Source organism: Falco punctatus (assembly GCF_963210335.1).
Source record: "Falco punctatus genome assembly, chromosome: 8".
Taxonomy (NCBI): domain Eukaryota; kingdom Metazoa; phylum Chordata; class Aves; order Falconiformes; family Falconidae; genus Falco; species Falco punctatus.
This window is the reverse complement of record NC_137588.1, coordinates 31,977,665-31,994,722: the sequence shown is the minus strand read 5'-3', so window position 1 is coordinate 31,994,722 and position 17,058 is coordinate 31,977,665. Positions and strand designations below refer to the sequence as shown.

General features: G+C 39.6%; 1 protein-coding gene and 1 long non-coding RNA gene across 18 annotated transcripts in view; one reads left to right on the top strand and one right to left on the bottom strand.

Moving 5' to 3' along the window:
• Window positions 1–17,058, bottom strand: part of KALRN (kalirin RhoGEF kinase) — a 546,232-nt gene that overhangs the window by 315,627 nt on the left and 213,547 nt on the right. For all 17 annotated transcript variants that reach the window (XR_013930070.1, XR_013930071.1, XR_013930072.1 and 14 more), the window contains exon 4: window positions 3,407–3,599. Coding sequence is in view for 10 of the 17 variants with exons in the window: in XM_080399718.1 (XP_080255844.1) it covers window positions 3,407–3,599 (193 nt within the window). In the remaining 7 variants the exon portion in view is untranslated. The remainder of the gene's footprint in view (window positions 1–3,406; window positions 3,600–17,058) is intronic.
• The window catches only part of LOC308068714, a 292,607-nt gene that overhangs the window by 89,522 nt on the left and 186,027 nt on the right, over window positions 1–17,058 (top strand). The window lies entirely within an intron of this gene.

Below are 17,058 nucleotides of genomic sequence, written 5' to 3'. Positions count from 1 at the left end.
GTCATGTTAATGCACAAATTGGCAGCCCTTTAAAGGCTTGTGATGTTCATCAGTGACTGCACATCTATTCCCTAAAGACCAGGCCTCTAAAGAACGTCAGAGTGCGCTCTTCAGAAGTGGAGGCACCCAATAACCACAGCAATCTTGTAAAACTCATCTACAAAGAAAAATACCTCAAGTCCTGTCCATTATCCTGAATTATGTCCAAAATAGCAGGCTGCCCATTGGTTTAAAGTTAATAACAGGCTTTTCTTCCAATTTGTATCCTTCTAAAATATCAGGCATTCTGAAATGTATCAAAATTAGTGTTGCACTGAAATTATGCACAGCAGAAAGATTATTTTAAAACTTGCTTTCAATACTCCTTGCTTTGGGGAAGGGAGAGGACAGAGGGAAGAGCCAACAAACAATGGGAAGCTAAGTATGTAGCTTCAGAGGGATTTCAAATTGCTAAACCTCCTGACCTGGACACTGGCCCCTTGAAGATAATTTAATTTAGAGTTTAACTGCCTGTCAGGAAAAGACTTCATAGCTAATACCTGGGCAACTCCCCTTGCAGTGTGTCTGCTAATGCAGCTAATGCAAACACTGCTCTTTGTCATGAACAGAATTTGACATGATGATATAGCAAAAGGGCTTTACATTTCATGAATTCTGCAGCAGATTTCTATATTAAAATTTGTATCTTTAAGGAGTTCTTGAAACTCTCATGAAAACAACCTTAGTTAGGCAGGTAGGTGGTAAGACAAAGTAACTGCCTTTCAGGCATCACCCATCTTTCTTTTAGAAATCACTGTAAAAAGCACTGTCCCCTATTTAAACCCTTTTGGCAGGAGAAAGAATCTTGCAGGCACTTCTGCATTAATGCTAAACTAAGCTGCCTGGTCCATTCCTCAAAGTGACAGAAAGCTTTGGAGTCCACATACGTTAACCAAACCCTTTTTTTTTTCTCTCTTTTCTTTGTGTGATGGTCTGTGGGCATGCTTCACTCTCTGGACTGTGACACAGAATCATTCTGCCAGAGTCTCACAACATAAAACCCAGATCATCAGCCTCCACTAAGGGTCATACACTGCCCTGGCACATGCATAATGCTTCCACTAAGCTCAAAAGCAGAATCCGGCCTTAAAACTGACACTGGTTACTGCTGAGTTTGCAGATGGGGCAATTCAACAGAGACTCCCATGGCCTTCCACCACAGTCTGTTCCTGCCAAGAACCTTGTTGTTTGATCACAGTGGTGGGAAATCACCACGATGGTTCAGTGCAGAGAGGATACCTGTGTGCTGCCCCACATAAATCAAATGTGAGTCATACTGACCTGCAATGCTTACTTGATATTCACAGTTCTTACGAGAAAGCATGAGCTGCCACAGAGCCTGAGCCTACCACTAAACAGCAGCATCCACAAGAATTCTTTAAAACAGAAGTTCCTGGATTGTGGTGTGTATATTGCAGGGGGTCTGCTGTACAGTAGACCACAGCTTAAGAGATCTTTTAAAAATCATAGAACTGAAGAACTCATCAGTGTCCACAGGTGGTCCAATAGACAGTGAAAGCACTGACTCTCCCCCTGCGGTCCAAAATTTGTGAACCATTACAGACACCCATGTGAACAGCCCTGCAGACAGACTAAGGCTCGAAGGCACACACACAAAGTGAAAATACCCTTCATGCATGCCAGCATGTACAGCAAACTAGTCCAGAGCTTTTAAAACAAGACTCATAACTGTAACTATGAAGAATAGCTTGACCACAGTTTAATCTTCATTATCAGCACACCAACGCCACACAATAAAAAAGTCAAGCCTCCAGAAAGTGTTAATTCATTTAAAAAAAACCAACAACAACCCAATGTTATAAAAATATATATTTGAACTCTTGCTTTTGTTTACTAAAGTATTGGAGGACTGAAATTCTGTGCTGGATATACACACATAAGCTGCCTTTTCTTGGACTACCATGGGACTGCCCCTTAGTGCCCATATATATTTTAACCAGAAGCTCCCTATTCCCATGAACTATTCTATTACTAGCCTCTGCACAGGCTCCCTCCTGCTCCACATTCTTCTGTACCATTACATCTCCTTTCTCCTTCCCACTGCCCTACTCCCTCTCATTCCCCGCAGGCAGCACAGCCAACCTCATTGCACTGTAACGGCAGCCACAGTTCTGCCAGTGTGGGGAATCTCTGGAGGAAAAAAAAACCCCAACAGCCTATACTGACAACTGCCTTGCTTTCAAATTCATATAGGGCATAGCAAGTGGAAGTTATTTTGATGACTGAGTCTTCATAGGGAGCCAAGGAAGGTAAAGACTCATTTAAACAAAGCAAAATTTATGAGTTTACTGTTCTTTTGAGACAGAGGGGGAAAATGTCCAGATACTTGAATTGTGATAATAATGTAAAAGTTTGTTAATGCTTAACATCAATCTAGTTATGCAGTGCAATTCAAGAGTGCTTTTAAGAAGAGCTTGAAAATAAGGACATATTTATATCACACTGACTTCAACGTATCTTAAATATAGTCCTCCATTGCAGTCAACATTAAGAACTACAGCCACATTCTTCTCTTCTGAGCTCCAGAGATACAAAATCTGAGTGTCTCTCTGAAATTAACGGATTGGCAAGACAGCCAGCCAACAACAGAATAGTTTCTCATCAAATTAAAAAAAACCCAATACATAACTAGCTCATGGCTGGGCACGATTGATGTATGAGCACTGCATGCACCTGAGCTTTGCTTCTCTTTGAGTAAGAAGTTGAAAATCACAGAGAACTAAAGCACACTGAGAGAACTCAGCTGGTTTGTCTTCACCAATGACAAAGTAAAATTCCCTTTAATTATGCAGTTACATACTGGTTACTTCTCAAAGAACCTGCCTGAGGCACCTTATCATTAACATGAGTTGTTAATGTTACCCCTGAATTGTAAATTTTAATTAAATCAAAGCAATGATAATATATAAATAAAGTCAGCATAAATAACTTTTATTAAAAAAAAGCCACTACCTGAAGCTGGGTAGGGGTCAACTAACAAACCCATACATTAACATCTAGACAACTTTGTCCTTAGTACATTGACTGAATTGGTGGGTTTTTGTTTCTAAAAGAAACAAAGGAAAGACTGAATGCAACACCACCAAAAACAAATACCACAAAAAAAGCCCACAAAACACCTACCAAACTGAACTATGCATGTGAGACTCTGAGGTGAAACATGCATCCCATTCCACCTGTGTGCTCAGAAGGCAACCTGATGCCACAGCATCAGCCCCCTCAGTCACACAGTCCTTAGATGTCTTTCTTTTTCTCAGTCACAGGGCTTAGGAATTTTTTTTTCTACCTGAAGAAACTTTCTTATCAGAGAAAATGCTTTACCATACATCTCTCATGTGGCTCTCACCTCGAAGATGAACTTGGAACTGCCAAAGTTCGTTTTCTGCTTCTGCCAGAAATTATCAGGTTTTATAATCAGGGCAACGTGAATCTCAGCAGGAAAGGCTTCCTGAAGGGTCTTTAGGAGCGGTTTGATCAAATCCCATTTGGATCCCCGCATATCGATAATAACAGTGAATCCTCGTTTACAAACATCTTCGCTGTAGGAATAAAAGCATATCAAAATAATTAATATTGTGGAAAGTCACACTGAGACTTAACTTTTGTTGCTAGTGTTCAGTGCTTCAGAGCTGAGCAAGGAATTATATACTTCAAAATAAAAGGCAAAAGATGGTACAGCATAAAGGCTATATTAATTTTACCATAATCTCATTTACATTAAATTCCAGTTTATATATTAGTTTAATCTCTAATTTCCCAACTACATGTAATTCAAATTTTCACAGAAAACATACATACTTTCACACAATTGAAAACAGAATCAAATATATGTGTATAGGAGCTATGTGTACATACAAGAGATTCTCCTTTCAACACATTGAATTCAATCCACAGCCAAAGCCAACAAGCAGGGTCCTGTGCCTTGGCATTACTGGCCACTTGTAAAATTGGGTGCCCTCATTTTTCGAGGCCCTTTTAAGGGCTTTTAAAAAAAAGCATAATTTCCAGAAAAGTGCCTGGCAAGCATTCCCTGAAGGGAAGGTCCTTGTGACTCAGCATGTGGACTGTAAAAATTGGGGCCCTTTTCCCTCCTGATTGATCTTCCAAATGTTGCAGGATCTTTTTCAATCTGCAGTCATGCTTTTCTGCCAGCTTGTGCTCCTCCCTTCTCAAAAGTTCAAGACAGTGTCTGGCCTGGTCATTGGCAATGCATGGGGCCCAAAACCAGCAAGCTCTAGCCGGTAAATACGTCTTCCCTTTCTCCTCAGGAGAAACGAGGAGAAAGAATGAAAAGGACATGTTGATTCAAGCCAAATCTGACCAGCTTTCAGGATAGCTTTTCCAGAGGCATAGTTTTGCTCCTCAGAAAAAGAAGTAGCTCAAAAGCATCATCCTCCATCTGCAGCATTCAACATTTGAGGAGATTTAGGAAATGTCTGCTCTTCTGGCTGTCCAGCTAATATATCTGCCATACATGGTGTTGAAGTCTTGAGAGCTATGGTTTCTGCTTTAAGCTTCAAGCACTTGCACAAAATGTGACCTTCCCCATCCCCAGTAATATTATTGGTATGGTAAATGAGTAAAATTCATTGGTGATATACTAAAAATGCCAAAATGGTCCACCTACTGATCTAATTTATTTTTTTTCAGGTGGAATGAAGGCCACAGCCTTTTCCACAGAAGGAGAAGCTTTTGGAAGAAAGTAAGTGTGGAAGGAAGAAAGGAAGATGAAAACAGAAAGAAAAGCTGAGAAAGAAGAGAAACATGGCAGAACATGAACACATTTGTATAATGAATATAACAGTGAGGCACAGAACAAGAAAACCTCCTTAATACATTAATTTTTAATACATAGCATCTTTGACCTTTCTGCAAACTGGCCATCAACATAAGTAGGATCAATAATGTGGCCATAAAGACGTATGTAAGATAATTTAAAATAGCAAGTGTTGATATCACTGGAATCAATCTGAAATATGCTGAGGACAGGCATTATTAATTATGGATATAATGCAGAAATTGTAAGACATTGTTTAGCCTCCACACAAATACTCTCAGTGCACAAACACACAGGATGTCTTTTACTATACTCTGCCCCTCTAAATTCCTAAAGGACTCTTTCTGCTAATAATATCCAGCTCCTATATATCTCACTGAAAGCTTACAACTAGTTTTCTGGTCTCAGACAAGGATGGAGGTATCCTTCACAGGAGGCACACTGGATTAACACATGTAACTTAAAAATAAAAGTCCTTGGTGATGCTACGTTTGTCTAGAAAGATTTGTGCACAGATGGACCACACCATGGCAAAGTGGATTTTGCCATTTTAAGAGTCTGCTGACTTGAATACTTTCAACTCAGGGCCAGGAAGGAGCAGTCAAAGCCAACAAGCTTGGTCCTCTGCCTTAACATTATTGGCACATCTAGAGCATGCTGCATACAACAGTCAGTGCAAAGAAAAACTAGGGAGACCAGGCACTTCCAAACACTGTCAGGAATATAGATCTTTTTGTTCTCCTTTTACCTAGTGCTGAAAGGTCAGCCATCTGATCCTTCAATAACTAGTGCCAAAAAAGGCTGCAAAAGAACCTTTGTTGGTGGTGCTACTGCTTCTTGCCCTTCTCAACAAGAGCTGTGGCAGAGAATCAAATCAGAAAGAGATGAACAGAAGGGGGTTGTGTTTTGCATTTTTTTCTTGCAAAGCTTTAGAGGGTCTTCAGTAACTTCTGCCAAGTCACCAATGCCTGTTATACTAAACTGACTTTTCCACAGATTGATTTTTCTTCAAACTCTTGACAAAGAGATCCAGGAGTCATACAGGCACACGGAGAGCCCCAACACAGTAGCTGGTAAGTGCAATCTGTCTTTTCTGACACAAACAAACAAACACCCCCCCACCCCCACTGTAACCACAGCAAGGTACAGCCAACATTAACTTCATTGCAACTCCCTATGGCTGCTGCCAACCTGACAACTTACCAAATCTGATCTAAACCAATAACTTAATTTACTGATGAACAACAGAAAAACCTGTTTCAGTAAGCAGAACAGGAACGTCTTGAGCAACGGAAGTCTTCCATTTATGAACCTGAACTAAAATCTTAGACCCAAACAGACCCAAAATCACACCCTGCCCCCAGCTTTAGAGCATAGGCAGTGTGATACCATCTTGACACCCACGTTGACATATCGACATGACTGAAGGTTCTGCCTGCAGTGTGATAGATATTCCAGATATGGAACAAAGAGATGTAACTGTGGGCTGGATTCTGTGTTTATTGAAGGTTTACAGCCTTTCTGGACCCTGGAGGTGCAGAGAAGCAGAGGAGCATGCATGTGTGAAAAAACTCTCCACAACACCCTAAATCTCTACTTTTAGTTTTTTGGAGACTTTACAGTATGTTTTCAACAGAAGAAGAAAGGAGTAACAATTCCGCAGCTTTTTCTGGTGGACATAGGAGAGCAGCCACTGACCCTGCAGGTCAGGCTGGGACATCAGCCCATGGGTAGGAGTCAAATGCTTCCTGATTCTTGTCCTGGAAGAGGCAATAAGCAGTCATTCCCTACTAGCACTATCTACGCTCCTTGTAACTAGACCAAATTTTCAACATGCTTAGTACATTTTCAAGCAGGAAACTGACAGGATGTGGGGATCAAGAAGAAGGAGAGGAAGAACAATCAGATTTCTTCAGTTCAAAGCACATCAACAAGTAACAACTATTTCACTAATAATACAAAACTCAATACAATGCTCTTAATTACAAAGAGGAATTCCCTACTCAATTAGTCACATAGGCATTAAGTTTCTTTTAGCAAATAAAGTAAATGAAAAAATGGGTATCTTTTCAATTATAGAGCAGATAATGTACAAATGGATGAGATTTATAATTTTCAGCAAATTATCTGTTTGAAGAGCCTTGCTCAGAGTCTTGCAGAAGTGTCTCTGCTTGCAATTTTTTTCTCGAATGGCTCTAACCTGTATGGTAGATGAACGGTACTAACCTGTAACAAGTCCTGTGGGTCTGTAGTCTCACCTACAGAATTTGATCTGGCACAATGATAATTCCGCACGTCCTCTGCCTTTTTTGAAGAAAATTAGCACCTGATTTCTAAACCTGCTTGTCAAAACCTATTATTTAAGTGTTTAAACTGCTGCAAGCCAGAAAGCTGTCTGCTCATTATTTCTACTTTTAGTTGCCGAGCATGCTGTGGAGAGGGGTACCTTTGAGAGCACTTACACTATACGAGCAGGCAGCCAGATACTAAACAGGTACTAATACTTCAGGGAAAGAAGAGGGGGGTAAGAAAATTATTTAGATTGTAAGCTCTTCAGGGCAGAAACCATCTGCCATGCTGTGTTTATCTAAGGAGCCTGCCTTGGTGAAGGTCTCCAAGTACGCATACTACAGGCTTCAGCTATCTAGAATGAATTAAAAAAAAAAATACTCTTCAGGAAACTATAGATGCAAATCCAATGAATTAAAAATAATGAGTAATAACAGTCTACAAAAACACAACAGAACACGTGTGAAAGTAGAAAAGGCTTACATAAATGTGAGGACACTTTGCAGGCAATTTTATTAAAAAGAAACTTAAAAAGCCCCAAATTTAAGTTGCAATATCCAAGTATTTACAGCTCTTGATAGGGTCCTAAAAAAGCTGGCCTTGTGTAGACATAGTGAAGCACCCATAAACTCTGGTGAGTCAGAGCAATCTGTGAAGATCTGTCATCTCTGACAGTTATTTTTCTTCAGTTACCTCAACATGTATTGACGAAATGACCCTAGGTTCCTTTTGAATAATCTACCCATGCTTACTAAATTTATTGTTTAAAAGGAACAACTCAAACACTTCCCAATTTAGCAATTGATCAGGAAAAGCATCAGTAGTAATCAAGCTTCCTTCACACTGTCTGAGCAAGGCATGCCTTATCCCTGGTTCCCAAGATGCTACATCAATTATGCTATATCATTATGCACAAGTAATCATTTTAGGATGTCAATTAATGTTGATTGTGGTGCTTTATTTTTTCTGGTATTGATATTTGACCAGAAACTGGAGAAACCACTCAGATCAAGGTATCTGGGCAATCCATCAGCCTTTTGGCTGCACTCATCTGGACTAGATTTGCAATGATGAGCACAAAACATTTGATAGTTGATATGTCATTTCAGTTGCTACAATGCTTTTAAACAAAGACAAAGACCATCCTCTAAGTTTAATAAAAATACCCTAGAATATTTGTGAAAACAATACTTACAATCTGGATTATTTTTTTTAATAAAGCACAAAATTGAAACTCAGAAGCAGATGTGACAATTTTGTCAAAATAAATGCCTCTATTTTGGTTTCTAGGGTACTTTCATAAGAGTTATTTTCTCAAATTTCCTCTTTAATTCAGGCACATTCTAAATTGTATTTTCTTTGGCAAGGGCTGGCTTGCTGGGTTCCAAATGAATTTAAGGACTTCATGCTTTCTGATTAATTTTTCAAATACCTATCATTGATTATATGTATTTTTTCTCCTTACGGTTTGGCCAAAGCTTCTGGCATTTTGAACCTTCAGCACTCGATTAGCTGAAATAACCTAATATTTCCATTCCCATTTTGCAGTCATGAGTTAATGACAAAGAAGCACATTTAGTATGCCTGTTGGACCACTAAAAGCACAGATCTGACACGTATAGCATCTCATTCAAAATTTGATTTGTTAACAGTGAGAGCAAGATCTCCTTTAAGGAGGGTCAGCGTAACCTTGTCAGGAGACAGTCTTAGCATAACAAGTACCTCTACAGGCATCAATCTTTAAGCACAAAATCTGCAGGAACTTAATTATTTTTGAGATCACTGTTCCTTTGACAAATGTGGCTGCAGTCAGCCAGCTGATTCACAAGCTGAGGGTGGAAAAGGGAGAGGAAGAGGACAGAAATGGGTATGTGAAAGCTTCCAAGCACAGACTGTTATCCAAAAGGCCTCATTTCATACTGAGACCAAACTAACTGTGCTGCCTAGTTCCCATATCAAAATGTGCCAAGGATCCCTTCAGTAACTTATGTGTTAATATTTTTGATCAATTGTAAATTTTTAGTCAGGTCTGTGATTTGTTTATTCAGCTTGAAAGTGAAGTTAGATGAGGAATTTCATCATTAGCATCATTACTGACTTCCATGCTTTGGTTCTATATTACAATGTTGAGCCTGAAGATCACCTTAGAATAGAAATAGTCAATCATCTATATTAATAACACATTTTCCAACACACTTAGAGGACCAGGTGAAGTCCCTTCTAGCAGACCTGTTTGTCAAGCACTCCTGAATCAGCATTATTTTAAAAAATATTTAAAAAAATATTTCACTCCATTTAATACTTCTGAGCAAAACGTACCTTGCTCATTATCACAGTTACCAGGTATATTCCTGAACTTTCACACTGTCAGTCTGAGTTACCCACATCCACTGTGCCTGTTTGGCATGATGAGGCAATCTGTCTTCTCAAAGATCCGAGGACACCTGCAACTGCTAATCCTCACATCTCCCCTATGTGACCAGCAAAGGAAGTTAAGAATGCACAGCCTGAGAGCACCCTTTGGAACAACAATTCCAAGAAATCTCCCACCACAGAACTCTGGCTACCTAAAAGACTCTAGCTAGACAGACTTAATCCTAGATTTTCTAATTTAGTTTCACAATGCTTTTTTGTAATTAGAGGAGCCTCCATTTCCAATTAATCCTTTCTTCCTTACTGTGACCCAACGTTGTTTTTTCTCTTTCAGTGCTGAAAAGGAATCACTCATTCTCACTTTTCTTTTTTAAAAGGAGAAAGAAAGAAAGAGAAGCCAGATTCACACTGGCTGGAGCTGGACATAAAGCAGCCATCCAGAGAAATTTCAGTGACATGTTGTAAAAAGACTTGGAGCCAGTGAAGTCCAGTCAGAGACAAAGCTCCTGTCTCTGGTTTCCAGCCACTGCTGTTAGGGGACATGAGGTGTGATTGCGAATGGCACAAGAATGCAGATGTGTGGGCTGCACAATGTCCACATTCAACCCCTGCCTCTGGCCCCGTGTCAACAGGAGGGAAGAGAAAGACTGAAAAAAACCCAAATATTTTGGCAGAAGCTAGCCGGTGCCAGAATGAGTACTCTTGCTGTTCTCAAGCAAGCAGCTTATTTTGGTATTTGATTTTTACTTCTAAGAAAAATAGCTCTGAAGTCAAAGTAATTCTGTTTTAAAACGATGTAAGCTAGGAAGAACTCAGACACCAGCTAGGTGTAAGAAAACCTTTTCCCAATATGTAACCATGATCCTGAGAGTTGTTGTGAGAGGTGCAGGTCCCATATGGCATCTGTACCAGGATTCACAGGGTTGTGGTGTGCTGTCTTCTACCCAGGTAAAAATCCTGATCTACATCATTACACCCAGACCAGAAATGGAACCCAGAGCTCTGCAGGCATTCATCCTCCTATTTAGTTGAGCAAATAAACACTATTTGAGAAGCTTCCTGTCTTCATTCAAATAGCACAGATATAAAACACAGCTGTGTCCAAGAATGCATGATTGCAGCTGTTAAAGCCAAATCTGGAGGACAAATATTATAATTTTTCACATTCCTATTAAGTTTCTGCTGGTAAATGATGCCTTCATAGAAATCCATTTACCCTCTTCCCCTTTTGTTGCTGAATGTCTACTATATTTGGATCAATATCTGGCAGGTCTTCCTTGAAACAGCTGCTGAGATAAATATGAAATTAATCAGGGCTTTGTTTTTGTTGAAGCGGGGCTACATTTAAAGATTTGTTACTACAACAAAGAAATATTTGAACAGTAAGTACCATTCAACTATCTCTTGATCATTTAAAGTCTTCTATTTGAGATGATTTAGCAGAAACAAAACAAAAACACTTTACTAAATGAAAATTATATGTTATTGACATTTGCTGGAAAAAATAAATATTAGAGTTGTGTTGAAATATAAACAAACATACCATTCTTGGAAAGGTTTGGATGATCAGAGGCTATTGAGAATATGTTTGGAAATTCAAATCCATTGGACACCAGGTGAGCAATAAATATATATAGTTGTGCTTAGCACAGCCGAACTAGTAAGATTTTAAAAATAAATGTATCTTTTTGCCTGCACTTTAAGCATTTTTTGTAGTTCAGGCAAGGAGACCATGAAGTCCATTTCACATGCAGTTAGTATAAATTTTAGTTTACAGTCAACACTGCGAGATTTTCACATAAGGAAAAGGATACTTCATCGGGCAATGACTGCTTGGGAGTCTTAGATCTGGGATCCTGATTTATCAGTTCAAGGCATCACTGACTTAACATCTGAGGGAATGGTGCATGGTGAACAGCTCCAGGGATTCCAGTCATCATAGCAAAACACAGTCACCCCAGAACGGAAAGTCTCCAGATCGCAAATACATACATTTCGTTGAAAGGCATTGTGGGAGGCAGTTACCCATAGTGGAAAGACCTTTTATAGCATAAATAAGATGGCAAACATGTACAGCTCATGCAAAGAATGATTAATGTAGGTTTATACAGTAGACAGCAGCACCTGGTGAAATCCAATATATGTCCAGAGGCAGACACCATGCCGAATTCAGTCCTGATGTAAGCAGGTATAACCACTCTGGGACTAGCACACTAGATACAGGGCTCAGTTGGGCTCATAGATGAGGAAAGGAAAAAATGCTCTTCAAAGATGCTAAACCCACTTTTTCTAAGTAGTATTGACATTTCTTGCAGTAAGAACTCATCAGTTCTTATATGCTGCTCCTGGAAGTACAGGAGAGCAATGTACATCCATTTTCAGAAAAGCTGTAATTAAAGTAAGGAACTAAGGAGAGAAGATGAGAAATCACACATTAATTCAAAATAATATCTTTCATGATGAGTGCAAATTCTCATGAAAGTGTGTACTGAATTATAAACCAAAATAAGGCTTTTCTAACAGCAAAATATTCTTTTTAGGCCTTTTCAGATTAAATTTTTCTTTTTCATTTTGTTCTTTTTTCTTGATCACACAACATAAAAAAAATTATTATCAAAACAACATATTTTTATTGACATAAAATTTTAGATGTATTTTTGGTGAGAAATTTCTAAAGCTGTTGGATTTTTCCTAATTTAGAAATCTGCACTTCAAAATAGCAGATTCTTCCACAAATAAGTTACTTAGCTTCTGCCCATCTGCAGTGCAGAGTTCAGCATTAGACTTGCTTTGCACTTTTTATCTCCTAAGCAGAAGTGATACAACCATTCTTTGAGGCTTACAAGGTTTTGGCCAGAGTCCACACTCTCCTTTTATTTAAGGGTACACAGTGGATTCACATCCATCTGTGCCGTGGTTTAACCCCAACCGGCAGCTAAATACCACACAGCTGCTTGCTCACCCCCTCCTCACTCTGGTGGGATGGGGAGAAGAATTGGAAAAGGTAAACCCCATAGGCTGAGATAAGAACAGTATAATAATTTAAGAACAATAACAACAACAACAATAATAATGTAATGAAAAGAGAATCAACAAAAAGAGAGAGGAATAAAACACAAGAAAAAAAAGTGATGCACAATGCAGTTGCCCACCACCCACTGACTGATGCCCACCCAGTCCCTCAGCAGTCATCAGTGGGCCCTGGCCAACTCCTCCCAGTTTATATCCTGAGCATGACGTTCGATGGTATGGAATATCCCTCTGGCTGGTTCGGGGCAGCTGTCCTGGCTCTGCTCCCTCCCGGCTCCTTGTGCCCCTCCTCGCTGGCAGACAGCACAGAAAGCTGAAAAGCCCTTGACTTGGGGTAAGTACGACTTTGCAACGGCTAAACCATCAGTGTGTCACCAGCATTGTTCTCATACTAAATCCAAACCACTGCGCTGTACCAGCTCCTAGGAAGAAAATTAACACTATCCCAGCCACAACCAGGACAACCTGTTAGGAGGAAGGGTTGAGTGCTACATCCCAGAAACACTCTGCAGTCCCTGCAACGAGTCTGTTTTGCTAAGACACTATGTAAGAATTTCAGTTCTCTTTAGAAGTGTACAATTTACAAGCTGATGCCTCCATTTTCCCCAGGCTGGACAATAAGGACCAAACATGACCAATAAACCAGTGGTACTTTTTTTTTTTCTTTTTTTTTTTTTTTTTGACCTCCACCCATATACGAAGTGAGTCTTTGTAGGCACAATGATTTACCCAAAATAGTTCACTTATCAGATAGATACTTCCTGCCATGCCAGGCTGGGTGAAGACTGCCTGTGGTGTTACATCCAGAAGGGCTTGCTCTGAAGCTACAGAATCAACCCATGTTATAAGATACATTTGTAAAATTAAATTTTGTGTATTCCTTTACACAGTAGACCTTATTCATTCTTTCAAATAATTACCATGATGGCACTGAGAGGAGAAAAAGACTTTTTCACTGAGTCCTCAAGAGACAGTGGATACTGACATGTTATTCACAATCCAGCTTCAAAACATCCAGCTCACGTCTGATTTTTTCTGACTCTGTCTCCTAGCAAGGCCAGGCTCTCTCACTCTGCCTAGCAGGAGGAACAAAGCCTGCCCAACGAAGCTACTTGATGTGAGGTATTCCTTATTATTTGTATGGAGACACAAATGTGTGATAGATCAAAATCACTGATGCTGATTGAGCACGAACAAGTAGATAACTCAGTACGTCAAAGGGAATAGAAGACCCAAAAGGTATTTTTGACCCTCAGAGTGAGAAAGCTGGATCAAAAAATCTTCTGGAAAGCAAAGATGAATCCAACAGTCAGGTAATGGAACCAAAATCTGGCAATAATCGCGCAGACCACGACTGAGTCTCTGAGCTAACACTACGCCTGACTTCCAAGAGCACCTGAGGTATTTGTTCAGCCTCAGGTGCTCTCACCTTTGTGGGAGACTGAGCCCCTTCAGATGCCTGCGTGCAGTCCCCTCCTGTTTTACAGCCCATCATACCAAGGCACTCTCCCTCCCTTGGTGGGAACTCACATATTGGTGTCATGTAAACACAGTTTTAAGGTTGCTTCTCTTACAATCCTGTAAGATTTCATTATGACCAGTACTAATCCCGGTTCTTCAGTCAGTACCTCTTCCCATCAGTCACTGCTAATTTGAAAAACCCAGAGCAACTGTTTCATCAAGTAAAGCAGGCTCAGATAAATGCTCTGAAAAGTAATTGCCTGGTTTCAACTGCCTGCTCCTTTTCCCTTATTAGCTATATTGCTTCTCTATCAAATGCACAATAAAACTTCACAGGCAAGTCCATCTACAAGTGCCACACATGAACATGCATCATCTCAGGAAACTGCACACCCCAGGTGGTGCTTTTCCCACTGCCAGACCTGAAAATTAGGTTGACAAATTAACGTATGCCAGGATAGGAACAATAGGAATCTGCTAGTCAAGAAAACTCTTAGAATTTGTTGTAGATATCAGCCAGCCCACAGTAATAAAAATCACAGAGCAGATTCATGGAGCACTGCACCTAAGGATATTTGGTCTAATACCGAATGGTTCATTTGATCCAGAAGAGACACATTAAAGATATGTCACAGGCCACATCTACTCCACCAGATTAATGGGTTTCCTATTGCGAGTTAAACTAATGCAATGCAACATCCTCTGCAGAAACGGGCCTGGTGCAGCAGGTTTCTGCAGCAAGTGTAACCACCACAGTAACCCCCTTGAAAACAACCGGTGAGAAACAACAGAAGCGTTTCACAGTTGCGCTGCAAACCTCCAGCCTCACGTTGGACACATCACCCAGCATATGAAAAGCCTACCAAGTATAACTGCCTGACACACAGATAACACATATAACTGTATTTTCAATTATAGCTTCACCATTTGTTCGTTTTTCACATCTGGCTGGAGCACTGCCGTCCAGGGGATGAGACTGAGAGGGGATCCTAGTTGGGTTGCTTGCCTGCTGTCTTGTGTTTCTGAGTAACAGCTCAACTCTACCTCTGGGATTTTTTCATCTTTGAAATAAGTGTACTGTACTTTTCTTTATTGAGGCTAATGCATTCTTTCAATGAATGTATTATATTTACTGCATTTTCAGGTAGGTTACATAACTGCAGGAGAACCACAAATTGCAAATGGTCATGGCCGCTTCACGGTTAATTCACAAAAGCTTAAGAGAGATCACTTAATAATCTAAGCATGTGCTTATTTATCCATGCTAGGTTATATTATCTGTTACACGTGTGCTGATTTTATATAGGGAGCGTTTATTGCTCTATACATATGCTTATCTAATTGTACTGAATACACATGCTTTATTAAACTCATAAATGAGCACATTTATGGGTCTATGTGAAAGTAGAGCCCTTCATATTTTATTTATAAAGTGGGACAATAGAACTGCATTGACATAGAACATCCATTTAATTCAGAGGATTTAGGGTCGTCCCACAGATTTTGCTATTTTTTGCCAGAATCAAAGCTTTTGGGTTTTTTAATTAGATTTCCAGCCCATCTGCTTGCAAAGATAGTCTTGACAATATAAACTAATGCACATTTCTCTTGCTGAGTCTGCAGCCAGTGGAAAGAAACAATGGGACTAGGAGAACAGTGAACTTGTACCCTCCATCTTACCAGGGTGTTAACTAAAAAGCCAATTCAAACTGCCTAACCAGGATTCTTAACTATTTCATTGCTGTTTGCCATCAAACCTGCAGATAAAATGTTTGTCAATGTCCTGAATTATTCACAAAAGCTCTTGCCTGTTTTGATGACTATGCTGTACAATTCAGGCTGTCAATTAGGACCAGGCATGTACCTGGCCAAATATATACACCTTTAATTATAATCAAGAATTTTGCTCCTTTTTTCAATGTGTGGGGCAAAAGCACTGATTACAGCATAACCAGACAACTAGTACTAGAAGCCTATAGTGGAAAAGATTGCAAAACCAGTTCTTTTGGATTTGATGTAGAACCCACAGGAGCACTAGCCTAATACATAATATTAAGTGCTTTATGATATAAAACTAAGGGAAACAGATTAAAATCTCTGTTGCTATGACATGCTTTATAAACTGCATAGAAAACATAGTTCAAATATACTCAGACCTTCTCCTACCACTTGAAAATAATAAGAATACTGCACAGGGTCTCTTATGAGAGTGATGCTATACCAATTTATAATATTTCAATGCTAAAATCACCCTCAAAACTAATGAGTCTAAAAAGAACCAATTATTCCAGCATTTTTTTAAGTTACTGATTCCAAATGTGAATAACTCTTTCAACCCTCTTTGACATAAGCTCTCCTAAAATAATTAACAATGTGTGGGTTTGTCCATGAAGCAAGCTCACACAGGTTGTTGATATCTGAAACTAAAGAGGTAAGGTTGGGTCTGAGTTTAAGACAGTGGTTGCTGCCTGAATTATCACATTGTCGGGATGCTGCATGGATGCAGTCACATCCTGATACTGGGTTTTTAAAGGACAGCACTGTTCATTGACCATGCTTCTTTAATCCTATGATCTGTCTGATAAAAATATCTTCCATCTGGTTCCTGTTTGTATGGTTGTGCCTCACAATATAGGGAGGCTGATTAAGCAATTAAGATGGTGCATGAAGCACGTTTACACTTGCTGGATATGGATGGACTTACACACATATTTGACTGCTTTTCTGGAGGGAGATCACAGGACTTAAACAAGAATTAGGAAAGGGACACAGGAAGTAGAAACTTGCAGGCCAGACAGGGCTTTTACTGCTTCAGTTGACCTCTTACATCAATTTCCAAGTTTATTTTAGTAAATTAATGTGTTAACCTAAAAAAGCATGCATATCCTCTTTTCATTTCCGACTAAGAGAAAATATAGTGAATGCATGTTCGCACCTTGATGATTTACTTCTTATGCCCATGGCAACTTACACAATGAATAAATACCTTTGTTGTGTCATAAGATCTAAGAGAATTGTGGAAAAGTCCTAGGCTTGGTTAATGGTTGCCTACATAGATCCTTCCTAGC